Here is a 23,092-nt window from a genome sequence, read left to right as displayed (position 1 = left end):
TTTTAAAGTTTTTGTTGTTGTGTTCTGTTTGTCAAGACAGAGTTTCTCCGCGTAGCCCTGGCTGTCCTGGATCTCACTCTGTAGACCAGGCTGGCCTCAAACTCACAGAGATCCACCTGCCTCTGCCTCTGAGTGCTGGGATTAAAGGTGTGTGCCACCACCGATTGGAATATTTGGTTTTTAAATTTTCATTATTTTTGTCTTTTTGGTGTGTGTGTGTGTGTGTGTGTGTGTGTGTGTGTGTGTGTGTGTGTGAACGTGTACGCTCTTACACACAGGCATGCATGTGCCAAGGTCCATGTGTGGAGGTTGAGGGATGACTTTCAGGAGTCAGTTCTCCAGGGGCTCCGGGAATTGAACTCAGATCCTTGGGCTAGGCTCCCACAGCAAGCACTTTGACCTAGGGAGCCTTCTTGGCAGCCTTCGTCTTTTATTTGGAGATAGATTTTTCACTAAATTGGCGAGGCCTTGAACTTACTTTGTCACCCCACAGGCTTTGAACCTTTGACCTTCCTGGCAGGTGGAATTAAAGGTCTGCATCACGAGGCACGGCTTCCTTTTATTTTTATTTTTATTTTTTTTTACGGAAAGGATAAGACATGACAGACTATCTCGTCCAAAAGCAAGGAAGAGGCTGCTGGATTTTGCTTGAATTTCTGTTTCTGTTTTAATCCCCCCTTTTTAAATGTATATTTTCTGTAAATATTTCACAAAGAGAAAGTGCCAAGGATACTAAGAAACTAATTTGAAATGAAAAGTCTCTTCTTGGTTTAATATAGCCTGGCAGATGGACACCTACTGCTTTGGGATTCTTTTCCCCTCTCTTCCATTTTTATGAATGACAGAAGGAAGAAATTATTCATCCACACACTTAGAATTCTCGTGTCTTTGTTATGGGAAATAAAGTTTCATCACAGAATTTTAGTACTCCCAGCGTATCTAGTTATATGTAAGAGTGGACCTTAGGGTTTGGGGCTGTTCCTTCTGGATATCACATTACATTTTCCAACCAAGGCTGTAGTGTGTGTGTGTGTGTGTGTGTGTGTGTGTGTGTGTGTGTGTGTGTGTGTACCTGATGGTGAGGTAGAAGAATCCCAAATTTAAGTTTAGCGTTGACAACTCAGTGAGACCCTGTCTCAAAATAAAGGGCAGAAAAAGATTGAGGTAAAGTAATGCCTAGCATGTCCAAGGCTCTAAGTTCAATACCCAGAATCCTTTGCCACAATCAAACAAAAGAGTAAAGCCAAACAAAAACTGGGAGATCATTGTTTGAAAGGCCAAGGCAGTCAGTGCTCTTAACTGCTGAGCCATCTCTCCAGTTCTAAGACAGGGTCTTGCAAGTAGTCTAGGATGTACTCCTGCCTCAGGTGCTGGGATTATGGTAGTACATGTGAACAAGTCCAACACTGAAGTAATTTTTTCCTTTTTCTTCTTCTTTTTTTTTTTTATGACAAATGCTTTTATTGAAGGAGGGAGGAGGTCTTAAACACAGGCTTACAGCACAATGGGAGAACCCCGGAGGGCAGAAGTTCGCTACTGATATTTTACAATCTTGCATCTAAGCTGTAAATGCCCATTATGCAGGATACACAGACAAGGAACTTCCCTTAAGCATTCAGGAGGGTGGAACCAGGCAGGGAATTAGTATAGGGAGGCTGCTATCAAGGTCAAGGTCAGCAAGCAAGGCAACAGTTACCCAAAACGGGGGCCAGGGCCCTACAGGTCCTCCTTTTACTAAAAAATGAGTTTCTGACTTGGGTTGCGTGGGACGTCAGCAGGTCACCTTACCGGTCATGGAGACACCTGCCCAGGCCACACAGGTGCTCTGTCTTAGGTTGGTGAGCGCCCCCAAGGAATTACCTGTCTCTGAATACTCATTATCATATAGGCTCAATCATGTGTGAGCTGCATAGTTAACTGCTGCCAAAGATCTCAAAGTGGCACTGGGCTTGCAATCTGTGTGTTCGACACAGAAAAGACCAACAGAGGTCCTATCTCACCCATAGCCAGTAGGCTAAAGGCAACTGAGCCATTCCCTTCCTTAACGAGCCTTACTGCAAATTGGAGTCCTTGTAAGATGGTATCCCAAAAGCAAATGGAACTTGAGTTTATAAATTTATAATTTTCAAAGCCAATTGGAATGTATATAACTATTGAATTAAATTTATCATGCCCAATAGAATGAAAGATTAACTAACTGTAGTAGCTACTTTTGCTGCCAGGGTCTCCACTGTGCTAGCTGTAGTAAGCAATTATGAAATGGTAATCCCAGAAACAGTAGCAGCGGTGGCCGCCATTGCTATAACAGCAACAATGGCAGCAGCAATGTCAAATTCTCTTCTGGAGTGTGTGGACATCCACTGGCATGGATACAACTCCAGTAACACGAACCGCCAAGGCCCATTTTTCTTGATCCCAGCACGACTTAAGCTGGCAGCTCTTCTGGAGAATCCGACCTCATGTCTACAGTTCCTAGGCTTACTTTTTTTTTTTTTTTTTTTGACACAGGGTCTTACCATGTATCCCTGGCTGGCCTGAAACTTAGAGAGCGCTATCTGCCTCTGCCTCAAGATGTATTTTTACTATTTATAAATTGTGTGTGTGTGTGTGTACCTGTGTGTGGGTCTGTGCACATGAGTGCAGGTGCCTCTACAGACTAGAAGAGGTCATTGGGACCCCTGGAGCTGGAGTTCCAGGGGGCTGTGAACAAACCCAGTAGATCTCAACAGAACTCAGGTCCTCTGGAAGAACAGTACAGTCTCTTAGCCACTGAGCCATCTCTCCAGCCTCTGATCCATGCGGTGTTATCCCCCCACCATGATACTGGGGTTCAAACTCAGAGCTTTGCCCATGCAAGTACCCTCCCACTTAGCCATACTGTCTTTCTCTCTTGTATGAGACATGGTCTCGCTATGTAGCACAGGCTAGCCTTACATTCTGTATTGCCTGTTTTGGTTTCTTGAGTATTAGGACTACAGGCATGTGCCGATCTGGCTGTCATTCATCCACCATTGCTAAAATTCCACTAATCAGCTGAGGGAGTAGCTCAGAGGTAGGAAACCTGATTGAGTATGTGGGGCCCTGGATTTGATCCCTCACACCATTAGAGAAAAAATGGTGTTCTGTGTGTCACATGTCCTCCACCTGGCACCAAGAAGTCCTTCTGTGCCCCTCCCAACTGTTCTCACTGAACTGTATTACATTATTTCTTTCTTACTGATTTTTACATCTGAATGCGGCATGCATGCATGCATTATGAATGTTTTCACACATATGCACGTCTGTATGGGGTTTTGAGGCCGGCGTTGGGTGTCTCCCTCCATGACTCTCCACATTCTTTACTGAGTCAGGGTCTCTAGGTGGACTCACCGTTTCAGCTAGTCTGGCTAACCAGTCTGCTCTGGGGATTTGTGCATCTTGACCTCCTGTGCACTGGAGTTGCAGGCCGGCCATCACCCTCCACTTGGCTTTTTAGAAATGTTTGCGTATGGGTGTTTTACCTGTATGTATACCTGTGCACCATGTAAACATGTCTGTTTGGTACCAGACAGACACCCATACACCTTAAAAGAAAAAAATAAAAAAAAAAAAAAAAGATCCATTGGGAGGAAGAGGTAGGAAAATCTGTGGATTTGAAGCCAGCCTGGTCCACATAATGAGTTCTGGTCCACTTAGGGCGACCTAGTGAAATACTGTCTTAAAAAGGAGGAAGTGAGGGAAGGGGGAAAAAAAAGGAAAGAGAGAAATAGCATTGTTAAGAACAAGTCTCGCAGCCGTCCCGTCCCTGGGGATATGAGAAGGAACCATTACTGTACCCGGATGTTGCCGAGAACTACACTCCCCAGAATGCATCGCGGCCGCCGGGCGACTATATAAATAGTCCATCCGGGTTCTTGGAGATGCTGTTTGGCGACTCGTCGCCATTCCCGGAGCAGCTCGGCCTCGGCCCAGAGGCGAGTGTCGGTCGCTGTGTCGGAGGCCCCGGTCCCCGGCACCGAGACAGCCAGCCCTCTCTCCTGCCCCGCGGCGGGAGAGCGTGTCCGGCCGGCCGGCGGGGCTCGCGACCCTCCCGCACCTCCCCTTCCCCCGCAGCCTCCGCCCCGCCAGGCCCGGCCCGGACCTCCGAGCCCCGGCCTCCTCCTCCTCCTCCTCTCCGGTCACCGCCGCCCCTGGGCCCAAAGCCCCACCTGTCGCTTCTCCTTCCATTTTGAGAAGCCGAAGAAGGAAACAAGGAAAAATGTCGCCATGAAGGCCGAGAACCGCTGCCGCCGCCGACCCCCGCCGGCCCTGAACGCCATGAGCCTGGGTCCCCGCCGCGCCCGTTCCGCTCCGACCGCCGCCGCCGCCGCCGAGGCCCCCTTTGATGCCGCAGAGCTCCCCCAGCGCCGCCGCCACCGCCTCCGACATGGACAAGAACAGCGGCTCCAACAGCTCCTCCGCCTCCTCGGGCAGCAGCAAAGGGCAGCAGCCGCCCCGCTCCGCCTCGGCGGGGCCGGCCGGCGAGTCTAAACCCAAGAGCGGTAAGAGCCGGCGGAGGTCGGGTCTGCGGGGTCACTCGGGGACGAGCGACCCTCCCTCCCTCCCTCGCTCCCTCTCTCCCTCGCTCCCTCTCTCCCCTTGCCCCGACGCCCAGTATTTACGACTAAGCTGATCTGCGCTGCGTGGTTAATTTAGGCCCTTGCATTCATATTCAGAACAGCTGGTTGAAGCAGGCGCTATTCTTAGCCCCATTTCGCAGATGTGGAATCTGAGATTGGGAAAGGGTTAAGGTCATCCAGGTAACAAGTACCTCACAGCAGGCCTTAAGACCTGGTTTGTGTGACTCATCAGTCCACGCTTCTAAAACCACTGAGTGTATGTTGGATTAGCATTGGGTGGCATTCAAATTTAAATAAGAGAGGGTGAGGCCCGAGGATTTTCAGACTTAAATCTGGCACCCGATCTGTTCAAGAGGACTCCTCTTGGAATGGCGTTGTCTGCTGTCATGGTAAAGCATGCAGAGTCTGCATTCAGTCTTTTTAAAAAGGTCCACTCCTTAAGTTTGCCTTACCTGTGAAAGAGGGGGTGATACACTATTAAGAAAATGAGCTAAGTGCTTAGAGTGCTTGACAACTACTTGCACCAAAAATATTGTACCTATTTGTGTGTGATAGGTTATAGGTGTTTTGCTTTCATGGGGAAAGATGTCATGTGTGTAGTCATGCTTAGTATTAATATAGCATAATGATAAGTTACTGATCATGCTCTTAAAGTCCTGGACTGAGCTTGTTACCACTATTCTAATCGTTTATTCTGTCTAGCAAGGTGGAGTGTTTTTTTTTTTTTTTTTTTTTTTTTTGGAGAGAATAAACTGAGACTGTGTAGGTTGTTATGAATTGGCAGGATCCCGAGTCTAGCTTTCTCCATCTTGTTTCAGAGCTATGTACAAATCCTTGTTCTCTTTTATACTTTCATCATATTGGTTATTATAGCATGTGGGGTTTTGTTTGTTGTCTTTGAGATTTGAATTTAATTACAGTGTTTCTCCTTTCCTTTCCTACCCCCAAACCTTCCCATATAACCTGCCCCCATCTCCTTCAAATTCATGGCCCCTTTTCATTAATTGTTTTTGCATGCATATGTGTATTTGTGTGTGTGTGACACACACACAGATATATATCAGCGAACGGGCAAACTAGATGGGTTGGGGGAAGCCTATGAGGCTTACACAAAGAACTATCGGCAATTTAGTAAAGCTGGGAGTGGGAGAGGTGATCTTCCCCAGGGAAGAGCACACCAATTGGTTGTCAGTGCCAAAACGATCAGCCCCGGAAAGCGTAAGTGCAAAGTAACAGTGTGTTTTTGTGAGAGAGAGAGTAGGGGACCTTTGGAGATAACTGCTTAAGATTCAAAAAGCTGTGAGGCTAGTTTAATCGTAGCCTGGAGGTGTGGGTCAGTGGTAAAGCACCTGCCTAGGAGGCCCTGGGTTTGATCCTTACCTCCCCCCTAATTATTAAATTAAAAGGAGTATTAAACACCCTCTCTCTCTCTCTCTCTCTCTCTCTCTCTCTCTCTCTCTCACACACACACACACACACACACACACACACACACCCGAATTTGTAAGGCTTACTGACTTGAGAGTTCGTCTGCAGGTGTGGCAGGTTCCTTCCCCAGGTATACCTAAGGACTTGTAGAAGTTGCCTGTGGAGACCCACAGTTGTCACTGTGATAGACCAATGCTTTAATATCTAAGTTATTATTAGAGTTAGTGGAACTTTAAGGCCAAGTTAGGAATTAAGTAAACTAATTTTGCACATGTGTAGTTTTATCAAAAATCTTTCCTCTTGGTTGTTGTTAGAATTGGTTTAGAGAGGTCTGAGTGTTTCTCAAATTGATGACCTTAGCTTTGCACCCTGCTTGTAGATGTAATGTCTCTGGTTCTCTAAGAATTCTCAACTCATTTTTTAGGGCCCTGTTTGAGTCACTAGAATACATTCATGCATGAGTCAGCTGTAAGAAATGCTTTATTGTTTAGTGAGCAGTAGGCCAAAGCTACCAGACAAACAGAGGGCGGGAGAGAGGTTCACTGCTGTGCAGGTGGAAAGAGGGAGTGAACTCCATGCTCTCCCACACCAATACATCATGCACACACATGATTATGACACATTTTTTAAAATTAAAAAGCTAGAGAGCTGATGTGTTTAAGGCATTTTACCACATCGTTGACTTTGACTGTAGAGTAGAATGTTGGAATTACCAACAGTGTGGTACCCAGTGATGATGTAGCTTGACCAAAACAAATAACTGTCAGTGTTAACATTGCAGGCAGAATTGAGGGTGATGAACGGTAGTTGTCGAGGTCCTTTTTTTGAAGTCGGCCTAACCAGGTAGGCCAGGCTGGCCTGGAACTGCTTGACGGCCTCTCAGGTGCTGCTGGTGTCATTCTGGTTCCTTAGCGGTTAAATACTTCATAGAAAACACCTGTTAACTAAGGTTTCGGCTGAATGTAGTGGCTCATGCCTGTAATTCCAGCGCTCAGTTGATGGAGAAGGACCTCCTTTAATTCAAGGCCAGTCTGGGCCTCACACGGAGTCCAGGGTGTCTGGGCTACAGAGTAAGACCGTTTCTAGCATCAACAGTTTATTTATTTAGCCCTGGCTATCCTGGAACTCACTCAGTAAACCAGGGTGGTCTTGAACTCAAGGACCTACCCAAAAACTCTTGTTCGTTTGAGACAGGGTCTCACTGAGTAGCCTTGACTGGTCTCAGACTCAGAGATCTACCTGTCTCTGCCTCAGAGGTGCTGGTATTAAAGGCATATGAGTCACCATACTTGCCTAACTCTTTGTTTTAGTCTTGGTCGTACTGTACAGCCTCAGACTCTCCTCGTTCCTCAGCCTGGAATTGCTGGGTTTATAGGCACATTTCAGGCACATTTATAGGCCCAGCTGAAATATTTGTAAGTAGCACATGCCATGCAGTTTAAATTTTAGGCAATATTCAGTTATGTACATTTTTGCTGGAGAGGAAAATAAAATCAATATCCTATTGTTTTAGTCTCTCTTTTTATTATTTATTACTATCTCATGTATGAGAGGGACATGTATTTATTTACTGGACTCACAGAGATCCACTTGCCTCTGCTCAGCTTTTTTCTTTTCTAAAATACGGATTCCAGGGATTAAACTCAGGTCTCAGGTCCTCAGGCATAGTCAGTGGTACCTTTAACCACTGAGCTGCCTCACTGGCCTTACTCTATAAAATTTTTCCCCTACATGTATTCATGTATTCATTTGGGATAGGTGGTCAGAATTGGTGGCAAGCACCTTGACCAGCTGGAATTAAAGGCTGGCCTAGTTTTGATGCCCAGAAACATAAAAAAACAAAACAAAACAAAACAAAAAACTAATAAAAGCAACCACAAAAATGTGAATGAAGCAGAGAGAGCTCAGTGGCTACTTACTGCTACAGAAGACTTGGGTTTGGTTCTCAGTCCTACAGTGTTCTGGCCTCTACAGTGACAAACCTACATGTGGTATACAGTCATGCATGCAAGCCAAACACCCACATACACTTAAAAATTAATAAGTCAGGCAGTGGTACCTTTAATCTCAGCACTCAGGAGGCAAAGGCAGGCAGATCTCTGAGTTCTAGGCCAGTCTTGTCTACAGAGTAAGTTCTGGGACAGCCAGGGATACACAGAAGCCCTGTCTCCAAAAACCAAACAGACAATGCAAACTGTAAACGAAGCTGAGTGTGGTGGGCACAGCCTGCAGTCCCGGCACTCACTGGCCCAAGCACCATAAGTTTGGTGCCACGCTAGGCTAATGAGAAGTTACAGGGAAGCCCGGTTACATGGTAAGTCCTTTCCCCAAGCAAAGTGAGAACACTGGCTGAGAGCGCTGCTGCTAAAGCCAGTGTTGAGAGCTGATGCAGTGACTTGGAGATGTGCACTGACCAGAGGGTAGTTTAGGAGTATCTGAGGCTGACTCATTGTTGAAAGGACCTCTTGAATTTCAGAGCCCTGGCTTGGAGTGAGAAGCGTGGAATGAAAGATACAGTTTCACTTTCTTTTGCCAGTGCAAAAGAAACCCCACAAAACTTACCTAGTCTCTAAAACCAAATCCCATTCTGCCTTGAACTCTCTGATCCTCCTGCCGCCACCTTCCAAGAGCTGGGACCTACGGGGCATCACCACCGCTGGTTTAGTTTTTCAATATTTAGTTCCTTTCCCCCCTCTCTCTCTTGTCCCATATAAAAGAACCTCCTGGTATCTATAAGCTGTATAAGTTGTAAAGTGGTCATTTGCTTTCTAGCTACATGAATGTACTTGTTATGTTTTCCTGTGTTCCTGTGGCTGGCTAGCTTTGGGTCTTCACTGCTAATAGGTAAATTTGACTGCCACGACCCTGCTCCTTGGTCTTTCTGTTAGAGCCTTGGCCTTGGCTAATTGCTTCATATACTTACAGAACATCCCTTTTCTGGCTATATTTCTACAGCTTTATTCCAGTAGGACTAAGACTGTTGTTAGAACAGTTTACCAGCGACTGTCCCAACAGTACAGCCCACAGGAGAGAGGAAGTTTAGGGAGCAGGGGATGCCATATAGAAAGCAAAAACTTAGAGATGAGAGAGGTCAGGGATTTATAGGCAGACCATAGGCCCTATCCAGGAACCCTGCTCTCATTCCTCCCCCTTAAGCGGAAGGTGCTGCTGTGGAGGTTAAGGGAAGGTCAGGCATTATGAAGCAGTTATTTTGAGGTTGGTAGTGTGAAACACTGTCCTGACTGACATTCTTGCTGTTACCTGGGATCAGAAGCTAGGTTACTAGGTAATCTGACTTAACTGTCTCTGCCCCCTTACAGCTGGGGTGGAAGGTGTGAGGACACCCAGCCTGTTGCGTGGTACTGGCATCTGAACTCCAGGACTCTGTAATCTCTTCAGCCTCCAGTGGGTGCTGTTAATGAGAATAATTGTGTCTATTATTAGTATAGCAGGCTTTTCTAATCATAGCAAGTGTGTGCCACTATTATAGAAAATAATGTTTTAGATGTTTTTTCTCAATTTTTAGGACTCTTTGAGGAAATAGGGTACAGTATCAGTTGTTTATATACATAAAAGATGAAGAGTTGAAGGAGTTGCCATGATAGCAGGTAGCTGGCTGGCTGGCTGGCACATGCCGAGTTCGGATACTGATACCGCTCTCCTTTTCATTCAGAACTTCTCGTTTCAGTGGGATCTGATTGGTTGTCAGTTGAGTGTGTAACTAAGGCCACATGTTGCTCCTCTGGCGATGCTTGTCAACCACTGTGGATGATGATGGATAAGCAACGTGCTCACAATTACAGCATGAGCCAGCAGCAGAAACTTCCTGACTGTTCTGACCTAGGCTGTGCCACCTCTTAGAACTAGACCTAGAAATGTTGCTGATTTTAAGCATCTGTGAATCTGGATTAAAGTTTTAGGTTTCTCATTTGTTGATTCTGAGATCTTAGGTTCTGAATTTACTCCGTGTAATTAATAGTTTGGTCAGGGATCTGTCTTGACAGTACTTGGCACTTCTCAGCTCCAGCTGTGTGTCAGACTCCTGGAGACCGCTACACAAGTAAGGATATGGGCCTTTGCCTTCCAGTCTCTTCAGCGCCTCTGCCCTCCCCCAGTCTTGTTATTTCACCTCCTGAAGGCCAGGATTAAGGGTGCGAGCTGCCTTGCCTGACCTTTTCTAATTCTCTTAAGTCTACTTTGGGCCCCTTGGGTCCTGGGTATTCTTTGTTTATTCATTTTCATTTTATTATTTACTTTTAATTATTTTGGTGGGGTTTGTTTGTTTTTTGGTTTTTGGGGTTTTTTTTGTTTTGTTTTTTGTTTTTCCAGACAGGGTTTCTCTGTGTAGTTTTGGTGCCTGGCCTGGATCTCGCTCTGTAGCCCAGGCTGACCTCACAGAGATCTGCCTTGCTCTTCCTCCCGAGTGCTTGGATTAAAGGCACGTGACACCACTGCCAGGCTATTTTGTTTTTTTTGAGACAGGGTCTCTCTACATAGCCCAGGGTGACCTGGAACTCACTATGTACACCAGGCTGGCCTCAAACTCACAGAAGTCCGCCTGCCTGTCTCTTCCGAGCTAGGATTAAAGTCATGTGCTTCCACACCCAGCTCCTTGTTTATTTTTAAAGGTATGTGCGTGTGTGTGATGTGAGTGCAATGTCCTCAGAGGCCAGAAGAGGCTATTTTATTGCCTGAAGCTGGAGTTAGAGATGGTTGTGAGCTGCTACCCAATGTTGCTAGGAATAGAACTTGGGTCCTAGGAAAAAGAGCCCCAGGGAGTCTCAACTACTGAGCCTTCTCTAGCCTTCGTGTGTGTGTGTGTGTGTGTGTGTGTGTGTGTGTGTGTGTGTGTGTATGTATTTGTTTTTTTTGTTTGTTTGTTTTTTTCGAGACAGGGTTTCTCTGTGTAGCTTTGTGCCTTTCCTGGAACTCACTCTGTAGACCAGGAGGGCCTTGAACTCGCAGAAATCCGCCTGCCTCTGCCTCCTGAGTGCTGGGATTAAAAGCGTGTTCTACTTTACTTTTGACACTGGGTACTGATCCTACTAGAACTTTGTGCAGACTAGGAAAGGACTTGACCATTGAGTTGCATCTCCAGCCCCTTTTAAATTTTTTTTGAGAGTTAACCGAGATTGGCTAAAACTGAGTTTGTAGCCAATTAAGCAGGCCTTGGACTTTTGACCTCCTGGCTGTAGCCTCCTGAGTAGCTGAGCTCACAGGCCTGTGTTGCCAGGCCCATTTTGCTTGGCCTCCCCCTCCTACCTCTCTTCCTTTCTTAATTTCTTAGACTTGGCCTTGTTGAATAGTTTAGGCTGGCCTTGAACTCTCGGCTCTATTGTCCTGCCCTTAGACTCCTGAGAACTGTAATGCCTGGCAGCATTCATAATTTTAAAACTCTCGAAGTGATCCTGATGTACAGCTGGAATTGGGAGCCACCATTCTGAGGCTTAAAACTTGAATAACAAAAATAACAAAAATGAAAAAGAAAACAAAAAATGGAGGAGATAAAAAGAGTCTCTTCTAGGAACTTGACTTGTTTTCCAGACTCTGAAGTTGATCCTGTTGTTGTTTGTTCTGAGAGAGGAGGGCTGTTAGTTCCTCCCAGAGCTGTTCACCAGAATGTCCTGAAAAGTTGTCTACAGAACATCTCAGAACAGCACTGTGCGCTTTATCTTCGGGTCCCAGGCAGGACAGCACCACCAATCCTCAGCTACCTGTTGCTTGGGTTTAGAGATAAGAGCTGCTTTCTCACTTGAGATGTCTCCCTTCAGGCTTTGAGGTGTTTGGAAGACAAGAGAAGGGAGTTGATTTGGGGACCTGAAATCATGAATGCTTATGTGGTCGGTTGTTGTAATCTGATTTAGAAATAAGCAGTTCACAGAGTGGTTTCTAGGTGTTAGGAAACTGTTTCCCTGAGAGTGTGGTAATCCGTGAAGAAACAGCCTTACTGAGTGCCAGTTCATCTTAGGTCTTCTCAGAGTAGAAGTTGGCTTCATTCAAATCTACGCAAATATGAGGAGTCTGTCTTAGGTAGGATCCCCACCTCCTATTCTATGTGCTGCAGATCAAACCTAGGGCCTAGTGCACACTGGGCAAACACTTCCATGCACACTGCATGCACTGCACATGATGTGAACGTATGTCCGTATGTCTCCTGAAAGTAGCAGTTAAGAGTCATGCTCTGTCAGCCTCAGATAAGGAAGGTTAGGGATATGTTTTCCTTTTTTTTTTTTTTTTTTTTTTTTTGAGGCTGGAGAGAGGGCTCTGCAGTAAGAGCACTGGCTGCTCTTCCAGAGGACCCAGGTTCAATTCCCAGCACCTACATGGCAGCTCATACCTGTCTGTAACTCCAGTTTCTGGCCTCCCTAGGCACCAGGCATATGTGTGGTACACAGATGTGTTTGTTTCTGAGATGGTCTCATTCTGTAGTCTAGATTGGTTTTGTTTCAGTCCTCTGCCTCTTAAGTGCCACAACAGGTGGTGGCCTAGGCTCTGATCTCTGCTGGGTACCCCGGTGCTGCACTTGACAAGAACTGTTGCTAACTGAAGAGGTAGAAGTGTCCTATGCTTGCTGGACAAGTACTGTATCTCTGCGCTGTACTCCAGCCCCACTTCCAGCTTTGACATTCTGGTTAGTTCTGTAATTAAGGAGTGAGCTTGGCTTGAGTTTCCTGGATGACCTGGTCTGTTCTTACTGCTGCCACCATCTCCTTACCTTGGTTCCCTGATTCCTTGGCTGCAGCTGGGTAGGTTTGGAGGGGCTAAATGGTAGAAGGAGAGAACCAACTTCTGCAAGTTGTCCTTTGACCTCCGTGTAGTACCCAACACACACACATACCCGATAAATAAATATAAATTAGGATTCATAGCTTTTTCTTAGATTTATCTAGCCTTGTGTACAATAAGCTTGTGATCTTATGTAGAAGCACTTTCTTTTAAGTTAAAAATTTACTCAGGTGGTGGCTGGATACGGTTGCTCATGCCTGTAGTTCCAGAAGGATTGCCTTGGGTTTGAGGCCAGCCTGAGGTACAGTATAGTGAGTTCTAGGCTAGCTTGAACTATAGAGTGAGCTCTTGTTTCAGGGGGGAAAAAAGTGCCCACCTCTTTTAAAAGAGTCATACTTTTGTACTGGAGTCAGAGTCTCTGAGAGCAAGTCAGAGTGCAGGAACCTCCTAGAGTTCATTAGGCTGCTTGTGTGGACTAAGATTAATGTGGGCCTTCCCTGCACATGCAGATTCCTGAAGCACTCCCTCTGTATCATTTTTAAAAATATTCTAAACAGACAAACTACAGGTGTTTGCAAGAAAGAAAAAGCTCATTATCAATAGCTGAATGTATTTTCTTTGCTGGATGTTTTTTTTAAATTTATTTCTTAGGTATTTTTCTTTTAAGTGTGTATGTTGAGACAAGGTATCATACTCTAGCCCAGGCTGGCCTTGAACTTCTGATTCTCCATTTACCAAGTGCTGGAATTATAGGCTAGTGCTAGGATTGCACATGTATATGCATTACCACATCCAGATCCCCCCCTCCCCACACACAGGGTTTCTCGCTGTAGCCCTGGCTGTCCTGGAACTGAATCTGTAGACCAGGCTGGCCTTGAACTCAGAGATTCACCTGCCTCTGTCTACCGAGTACTGGTATTAAAGGCACGCACTACCACCACCCAGCTCAGTTATATATTTTTAAAGAACAATTTATTAATTTTTTTATTTTCTATTACGAGCTTTTTTGTTTTTCCTACATGTCTTTGAACTACATGTGTGTCTGGTGCTCAAGGGGGCCAAAGGAGGGTGCCAGATACTCTGGAACTAGAGTTACACATGGTTCTGACCCCATGTGGGTGCTGGGAATTGAACCTGGGTCCTCTAAAAGAGCAGACAGTGCTTTAGCCCCTGGGCCGTCTCTCCAGCCTCAAGTTATATATTTTCATATAAACAAAATGAAGTTCTGTTTGGAAGGGAGAGTCTAAGTCCTCAGCTTCTGAGGCTCATGCGAGAGTCCCTTGCCATCCCCTTAGAGTCTGAGCATGCCCAGCATCAGTTGGGCTGAAGGGTCTGCGCCTGCAGTCTCAGCTACTCAGGAGGTCTGAGCCCAGACTCAGAGCTAGTCCGTGTGTGACTGTTTCAAAGAAAAAGAAAGTTTCCACTTTTTTTTTTTTTTTTTTTGAGTCAGGGTCTTTTTGGTTTTTCGAGACAGGGTTTCTCTATGTAGCTTTGGAGCCTGTCCTGGAACTTGCTCTGTAGATCAGGCTGGCCTCGAACTCACAGAGATCACCTGCCTCTGCCTCCTGAGTACTGGGATTAAAGGCGTGCGGCACCACCACTCGGCAAGTCAGGGTCTTACTATGTAGCTATGTAGCCCTGGTTGGCATGGAACTGGTTATGTAGACTAGGTTGGCCTCCAGCTCAAAGATGTGCTTGCCTCTGCCTCTTCCTCCAGAGTGCCAGGACTAAAGAGGAGTGCAACCATGTGCAGCGAAGTTTCCCTTTCCTGTTTCAAGCCAATAAACTAGTGCCTGTACTTAATCAGATCTCCATACTGCAGTAGGATGACTGTGATTTGGGAACCTTTGTTTTTGTGAGGTAGTTTTGTGTGTGTGTGTGTGTGTGTGTGTGTGTGTGTGTGTGTGTGTGTGTGTGTGTTTGTTTTAACTTATCTATTTAGTTGTATATGGTTCTTTTTACACCCACCCCCCCTTTTTTTTGACAAGGTCTCACTGGCTATCCTCATAGAGATCCACCTGCCTCTGACTTCTGAACACTGAGATTAAAGTTGTGTGCCATCATGCCTAGCCATGTGGGGGGGATAGGTAGATGGGCTCCGACACATGCCATGGGGAGCATGTGGAGGTCAGAAGACAGTTTACAGGAGGAGTTGGTTCTCTACTTCCTTTATATGAGTCTTGGGAGTTGAACTCAGGCCCTCAGACTTGGTGGCAGGCTTTAACATGCTGATCTGCCTCATCTGTTCAATGTTTGTATTTTTTTGGAGAGTGTGCACATGTGTTTGTACATGCTCTCACCCTTGAATGCACATATGGAGGCCAGCGGTCAGTGTTGAGTATTGCTTCTACTTTTTTTTTTTGAGACTGTATCTCTCACTGAATCTGGGGGTTGCCTTTTTGGCCAAACTGGCTGTCCATCAAGCCCCTGAACTCCAGCTGCCTCTGCCTCCCCTCAAGCTAGAGTTGTGTGTTGGTGCATCTAGCTCCTAATGTGGGCACTGGGGTCCTCATGCAGAGCCTCATGCTTGCAAATGAACCACTTTATACTCAACTGAGCCTCTCGCCCCAGCCCCCCTATTTCAAGCTGGTAAACTGCCATGTGTGTGTACTGACCCAGGTTTTTTGTTAAACTCCATTAGTAATTTGTGGATCCTAGCAACAAAAATCCTCAAGTTCATTCTCTTGGTAAGAAAAGAAGAACAAGGCAGCCAGGCTGAGTGGTACACGCCTCTAATCCTAGCACTTGGGAGGTAGAGGCAGGAGAATGGACATTTTTTTAAAGATTTATTTATTTATTTTATATATCTGTGTGTACACCTACACATCAGAAGAGGGCACCTGATCTCACTACAGATGGTAGTGAGCCACCATGTCGTTTCTGGGAATTGAACCCAGGACCTCTGGAAGAGTACTCAGTGCTCTTAACCTCTGAGCTATCTCTCCAGCTCAAGATTGGTCATTCTTACCTGTAGAGTGAGTTTGAGGCCAGCCTGGAGCTATGTGAGAGACTGTCTCTAAAACAAATCAAACAGGCTCTTTACCCAAAATATAGATGGTCAGCAGATGGACTGAAAAAGTATTATTGCTAATTAGAGAAATTCAAGTTTAAAATCAGAAACCAAAAATCCAAATAAAATAAAATCAGAAATCATTTGTCCTTGCATTTGGACAAAGTTCATTCAAGTTGCTATTATTATTATTATTATTATTATTATTATTATTATTATTAACAGGAATATAGTGAACTTGACACATTCTCTTGTATGGTGCTCTTAGGGTATAAATCAGTTGTCATTAATTTCTACAATGCAGCTTCAGGATGTGTAAAGGGCTTTCATGATTGTACTTTATAAGCTAATTTCCCTTTGAATATTTGACATGACCATATAGACTTCTTTATAAACTAGCAGAAAGTTGAACACTACTAAATGTATTGGTTATATCATGTTAGTTCAACAACAGGCAACTGTGTAGCCATTTACTGTGCTTTTGAAGGGTAGGTGACTTTTCAAAAAAAAATTATGTGCATGTTTGCTTGCATTTTTATGTGTGCACCATATTTGCGCCTGGTGCCCACATAGGTCAGAAGAGGGCCTCAGATTCCCCGGGACTGGAGTTACAGATGGTTGTGAGCCACTATGTGAGTTCCGGAACTGAACTCAGGTCCTCTGTAAGAGCAGCAAGTGTTGTTAACATTGACCTCCCTCTCCAGACCCCAACTGTCTTTTTTGTTTGTTTGTTTTTTCGAGACAGGGTTTCTTTGTGTAGCTTTGCGCCTTTCCTGGAACTCACTTGGTAGACCAGGCTGGCCTCGAACTCACAGAGATCCGCCTGCCTCTGCCTCCCAAGTGCTGGGATTAAAGACGTGCGCCACCACCGCCCGGCTCCCAACTGTCTTTTGAGACATAGCCTCGTATAGCTCAGGCTGGCTTTGAACATCAGTTTCCTGCTTCTGCTTCCTAAGTGCTAGTTAGCAGGTGTGCCACAGCCCTTGGCTGCTTGTTCTGTTCTTTGCTTTTATGTGTGTGATGTGTACAAGTGTATAAGCTTGTTTGTTTGTATGTGCACAGGTGTGAAGTTGATGTCAAGTGTCCTCCTTGATCACTCTCATTCATTTTTTTATTTATTTATAATTTTATAATTTAATTTTACATATCAGCCACGGATGCCACTGTCCTTCCCCCTCCCGCCCCCCATCACTCTCATTTATAAATTACATTATTTGTTTATGGATTGAGGCGGGGCCTCTCTCGAATCTGGAACTTGCTGATTTCTGGTTTGTCTAGCTAACCAGCTTCTCCCTGGGATTACAGGCAGTTGTCATAGCTGCCTAGCTTTTACATGGGTTCTGGGGATCTGACTCCATCTTGTGCTTTCAGTGACAGTACTTATTGACTACTGAATCATCTCCTCAGCCCCTTTACAGTTTCTGACTCTTGGTCTAGGGAACTGGCTCGCTAAGACAACCTGGTGCCAAGCCTGATGACTATCCTTTTTTCCAGAACCCATTCCCACTTTACATATGTGCTATGGTACCTGCATATAAACACATACACACATGCAAAATAAATAGTGTGTAATAAAAAAAAATTTAATCCAGGATTTCACTCTATCACTTTTCACCCAGGCTTTTGGATGATCCTCCTTCCTCAGCCTCCCAAATGCTTGATAGGTGTGAGCTGCCAAGCCAGACTGAAGACTAGGGATATATGAAACTACTCGTAAAGCAGCAAAAGAAAAGTTTGTATAAGACACTCGGGGAGTATATAAAAAGAAGTCAGGCATGGTGAGGGTGTGCCTGAGTCTCAGTGTTTAAGGGCTGAGGCAGGAGGAAAGTTGACTTCTAGGACTATAAACTTTGCTGGAAGATAGAAATCAGCCATGTGGGTGGAAAAACATAAAACTTACTATTACTATTTCTTTTTGCTTTCAGATGGAAAGAACTCAAACGGATCCAAGCGTTACAATCGCAAGCGTGAATCTTCCTACCCCAAAAATGAAAATTTTAGCAACCAGTCCCGTCGCTCCAATTCACAGAAAAGCAAAACTTTTAACAAGATGCCTCCTCAGAGGGGCGGTGGCAGCAGCAAACCCTTTAGCTCTTCTTCTAATGGTGGAAGACGAGATGAGGTATGGAACTGGCGAGGGCCTACAGTGCTTGTTTAGTTTGGTTCGGCTTTTCCAAACTCTGCAGCGTCTCAGCACCTAGGGAAAGAGTGAGGTAGAGCAGGCATCCAAGCTGTCTGAGCAGCCAGGGCTTGGCCAGGCCTGGAACCTTGCCTCCTTCCCTCCCCTAGGGGCTTTGAACACCTCCTGTGGGGAGAGACTTCATTCATAGTCAGGGTTGAGAAATGACAGCAGATGTGTATTGTACCTTTACTATCACTGGTGTGTTTTATATACCCTTTGGAGTGCTTGAGTAATAAACATCACTGCAGTGATAGTTAGCTTGCAGGGTAGAAAGCTGATGTCCTTAGTCCCAGCGAACCTGTGTGTAGGAGTCCCTTAGATTTGCTTTGGAGAGTAAAGATTGTTGACATGAAGGGTGTTGTAGTTGCTGGATTTAGGAAGCAGCATCAGCACTAATGGAGAAGACTAGAAGAACTAACTAGTTCAGCATCCTGTTGTGTGACTGTCCGTACAGTGTAGCCATTACAGAACGAGACAGATACAGTAGATGTACTTGCAAAAGGATTACTTCCTCCTCGGGAACTGCACCAAGAACACTGAGCAGTTGGAAGCACAGCATTCAACAGTATTCACTGTCTTTGTCCTCTAGGGGCTAATCCTCTAGTCTGGCGTGTCAGTAACCTGTGTGTGTGTGTTCTTTACCTGATGGTAAGTGTTATCGGATCAAATAGTGTTGATGGAAGAGTAAAAAGTGCTGGAGGAACTCTTCTTGTCCATCCTGTGAGATACTTTAGTTTTTCCTCCTTTGATTTTTTTATTATTATTGTTATTTTGGTTTTTCGAGACGGGGTTTCTCTGTGTAGCTTTGCGCCTTTCCTGGAACTCGCTTTGGAGACCAGGCTGGCCTCGAACTCACAGAAATCCACCTGCCTCTGCCTCCTGAGTGCTGGGATTAAAGGAGTGCGCCACCCCCCCCCCCCCCCCGGCCTTTTTTTGGAGAGGTCTCACTGTATGTATGGCACAGGCTGCTGGAACGTCCTGGGTGCTAAGATCAGAGGCCTGTGCCATCAGCCAGGCTGCAGAGGTAGATTCTGAAAGACGTGTGAATGGAGCAAGGGAACACTGCTGGAGTTGAGAGCCGCAGGACCACATGGGAGCCCTGCAGAGTGCTGGGAGCAGGGCAGGCGCAAGCACTGAGCCAGAGAGAAGCTCGTCACTCTGCTCAAGTCGTGCTGTTGAGGCAGACCAGGACTAGAGACTGGGAAGGCCGGTCAGTAGGTCACCGGCCTTGAATCGTGTTGGTGGACCGATGACAAAAGTGTGGTCGGCCTAGAGTCGGGAGAGTGGGGGATGGGAAGAAGAAAGGGCAGCGTCTGCTCTGAAGGGAAGTAGAGAGGTGAGGTAGTGCTTGAACAGTGTGAGGGGAGCTGGACAGGAATGGCTTAGCAGTAAAAGCGCTCTACTACTCTTGCAGAAGGCTGTGGGTCAGCTCACAACCCCTGTAACTCCAGCTCCAGGGGATTGGAGTTGGCCTCCGGCAGCTGTTCTCTGATGCACATAGACACAAACATACACATGTAGTTTTTAAAAATCTTGATGAGATCTTGGTTATTTTGGTTGAGATAGGTCTTACTGTATAGTCCTGGAGCTCTCTGTGTAGACCAGAGAGTTGGATCCTACAGATCCAACTAGCTACTGGAATTCACTTACTTATTTATTACTTATTTATGTATTTATTTTGAGGTAGGGTCTCACTATGTAGCTCTGGCTCACTATGTAGACCTAGAACTTGTATGTAGACTAGGCTAGCCTTAAACTTTGAGAGGTCCTCCTGCCTCTGTCTCCTGAGTACTGGAATTACAGGCGTGTACCACCACAACTGTCTTAATAGAACCTTTTGAAATACTAAAAAGTGTTGAGTGTGGGAGAGGCTTTATGGTTAGGGTAGGAGGAAGTACAGCATCTCTCTCTCAATGGGTGGTTGATGAGGGGATGACAGCAGGGAGGTGGAGTGTGCACAGTGCCTCGATGCGGTGACCTCTGGAAGAAGGCCCAGGGGTGGCATGAGGAAGGCTCTGCTGATTCAGCACAGTAACAAGAGGCCTGTGGTGTTCCTAACTCACGGGGCTCATTTTCTCAGTGTACGGTGATCCGAGACTGGGTTTGGGAGCCTGAGGGGTGAAGGGGTTGTCTGGGAGGGTGGGCTGAAGTGTGATCGCACTGTGGCTGCTAACGGTGTAAGGGGTTACTTCACTGAGACCTCTTAAGTCACTGCACTAGGGCTGCTGGGGCGGGTAGGGAGGGCCAGCTGCTGAACACAGGGACTAAGCCAGATGGGGAAAGAGGTCGGGAGAGTGAGTGGATCATTGGTGTAGTGACGGGGAGAGGGAAAGAATTGGTGGAGTTACGCAGGTGGGGAAGCACATGCCTCTAATTCCACTCTATCTGGAGACAGAGACAGGGTGGATGAGGTCTCTAACATGAGTTCTAAGCAAGTCAGGATGCATGGTGAGAGCCTGTCTCAACCATAAACAAACAAGAATTGTGAGCCCAGTGAGTTCCTGGTTCAAGTGATGCTCAGCTATGGTTCAAACTGTAGAGCACTGCTGTCCAATGGAAAGCAAGCTGCAGGCTGCAGTCCCTGCATTTGGGAGGCAGAGGTAAGAAGAGCGTGGATCCAAGGTCAGCATCGGCTCTGCAGTGAGACCGTCTCTGATGCAACGCTTCTGCACACACAAACACCCCAAAAAAGCCATGTGTTTTATTCGAATTCTCTCCCTCTCATTTGTTTATTGAGACAGGGTTTTTCTATTTAGTCCTGGCTGACCTTGAATTCAGAGAGATCTACCTGTGCTGGGATTAAAAGTATGCAGCAGCGGGCTGGAAAGATGGCTCAGAGGTTAAGAGCACTGACTGCTCTTCCAGAGGTCCTGAGTTCAATTCCCAGCAACCACATGGTGGCTCACAACCATCTGTAATGAGATCTGGCATCCCTCTTCTGTATACTAAATAAATAAATAAATCTTTAAAAAAAAAAAAAAGTATGCAGCAGCACCACCACCACCCAATTGTTAATTTCTTTTCATTCGCGTGTGAGTGAGTGTGAGTGTTTGCCTGCATGTATGTCTGTGCACTATTTGCACCAGATACCAGAAAAAGCCAAAAGAGGGTGTCAGGTTCTCTGGAATTGGAGTTATAATCTGTTTAAGATGCTATGTGCTGGCCGGAAATGGAACCTCTGCAAGAGCAGCAAGTGCCGTTCTTTGAGACGGGGTTATGCTATAGCCTTGGCTGCCCAGAGACTTTGTAGACCAGGAGCTCACCTTGAACTCAGATCTGCCTACCTCAGCCTACACAGTCCTGGGACTAAAAGGTGTGCGCCACCACACCTGGCAATTACTATTTTCTTTAGCAGTTCTGGGGCTCAAAACGCAGGACCTTGTACGTGCTAGTCACTGTTTTACCACTGAGCTGTGTCCCAGCTTCAGCAACATGATTTTAAGGCTTCCAGTTGCCACATTAGAAAGGTGGAAAGAGCCAGCCTGGTCTATAGAGCGAGTTCTGGGATAGCCAAGACTATTTATTACACAGAGAAACCCTGTCGGGGGGGGTAAGGGCAGTGGAAAGACAATCTATAACAGACTTTTTCTCTAGGCCACCAGCCAGCCCCCAACAGCCAGCCCCCAAATCATGATGCAGAGACTTACTAGTTTTGCAGCCTGTCCTACTGTAGGCTCCTTTCTGGCTGGCTCTTTTAATTTAAATTAACCTGTTTCTCTTTATCTACCTTTTGCCTCAGGGCTTTTTTTCCCTTCTATATATCTTATTTCATTGCTTCTTTCTTTCTTTCTTTCTTTCTTTCTTTCTTTCTTTCTTTCTTTCTTTCTTTCTTTCTTTCTTATTTATTTATTTATTTATTTATCATGTATACAGCATATATGCCTGTAGGCCAGAAGAGGGCACCAGATCTCATTACAGATGGTTGTGAGCCACCACGTGGTTGCTGGGAATTGAACTCAGAACCTCTGGAAGAGCAGTCAGTGCTCTTAACCTCTGAGCCATCTCTCCAGCCCATTTCATTGCTTCTTATATCTGCCCAGTGCTGGCTGCCTGGCTTCTGGTTCTCTCCTCCTCCCTCTTCCTCTCATTCTCCTTTTTTCTAGATTTCTCCTCCTATTCTCTCTGCCCACCAGCCTTGCCTATCCCTTTTCTGCTAGCTATTGGCCATTCAGCTCGACCAATCTCTGAAACAAGAGGGTGTTGGATCCTCTGGAACTGGAATTAGTGGATGGTTGTGAACCCCCACGTGGTACTGGGAAGCAGACCCTGTCTTCTGCAGAAGCACTTGTGCTCCTCAGCACTGAGCCACCGCCGCCGCCGTCTCTCTAGCCCCTGGGGGGGGGGGTTGACAAGTGCAGACTCTTAGATCTCGGTTTGGTGCTTTGTGAAAAGAGAAACTGTCTAATTGTGTGCCACAGCTGGCTGGTTTGTTTTCTGGAGGTACGTTATAGTCCGGGCTGGCCTGGAATTGCTGTGTAGCACAGGCTAGTCCCCAGCTTGCATGGTCTGCCTTCACCTCTTAAGTATTGCGATTACAGGCGTGAACCACCACACTTGGCCACTGTATTTGTTTAGAAAGGTTGGAATGGTACTGTATACATAGACTTTCTCAGACTGCACATTTGTGCTTCTGAATAAAAAGTCCTTATAGTGCGTTCCCTTTTTGTCTTCCCTGGATTCTCTAGGGTTTTGATTTGGTTTTGTTTGTTTTGCTTCTTCAGTGCTAGTGTTACAGGGTGAGCCACTCTTGTATGCCTGTGTGCGCGTGTGCAGCTTATTAAAAACGTTCACATCTGGCCGGGCGGTGGTGGCGCACGCCTTTAATCCCAGCACTTGGGAGGCAGAGCCAGGTGGATCTTTGTGAGTTCTAGGCCAGCCTGGTCTACAGAGTGAGATCCAGGAAAGGCGCAAAGCTACACAGAGAAACCCTGTCTTGAAAAACAAAAACAAAAACAAAAAAAACCCTTCACATCTGACTAGACAGTGAAAGTGTTACATTTGCCTTTGTTGGAGCTCCAGGTTTTTTGCTTGTGTGTAAAAAGAAATAATAGGTTTTGGGGGGGGGGGTTAAAAAAGAACCAGCTGTGGTAGCTCTGACCTTTAGTCCCAGCACTCGGGAAACAGAAGCAAGCAGATCTCTGAGTTGGA

General features: G+C 46.0%; 1 protein-coding gene across 3 annotated transcripts in view; it reads left to right on the top strand.

The window, feature by feature from the left end:
- The first annotated feature begins 3,884 nt into the window (after positions 1-3,884).
- The window catches only part of Rnf10 (ring finger protein 10), a 35,182-nt gene continuing 15,974 nt past the window's right edge, over positions 3,885-23,092 (top strand). For all 3 annotated transcript variants that reach the window (XM_037198621.1, XM_028854748.2, XM_028854747.2), the window contains exons 1-2: positions 3,885-4,520; positions 17,688-17,884. In XM_037198621.1, coding sequence (XP_037054516.1) covers positions 4,364-4,520; positions 17,688-17,884 — 354 coding nt within the window. In that variant the 5' untranslated portion in view covers positions 3,885-4,363. The remainder of the gene's footprint in view (positions 4,521-17,687; positions 17,885-23,092) is intronic.

The sequence above is a fragment of the Peromyscus leucopus genome, chromosome 23 (genome assembly GCF_004664715.2).
Source record: "Peromyscus leucopus breed LL Stock chromosome 23, UCI_PerLeu_2.1, whole genome shotgun sequence".
NCBI lineage: Eukaryota > Metazoa > Chordata > Mammalia > Rodentia > Cricetidae > Peromyscus > Peromyscus leucopus.
This window is presented reverse-complemented; position numbering and strand designations above follow the sequence as displayed.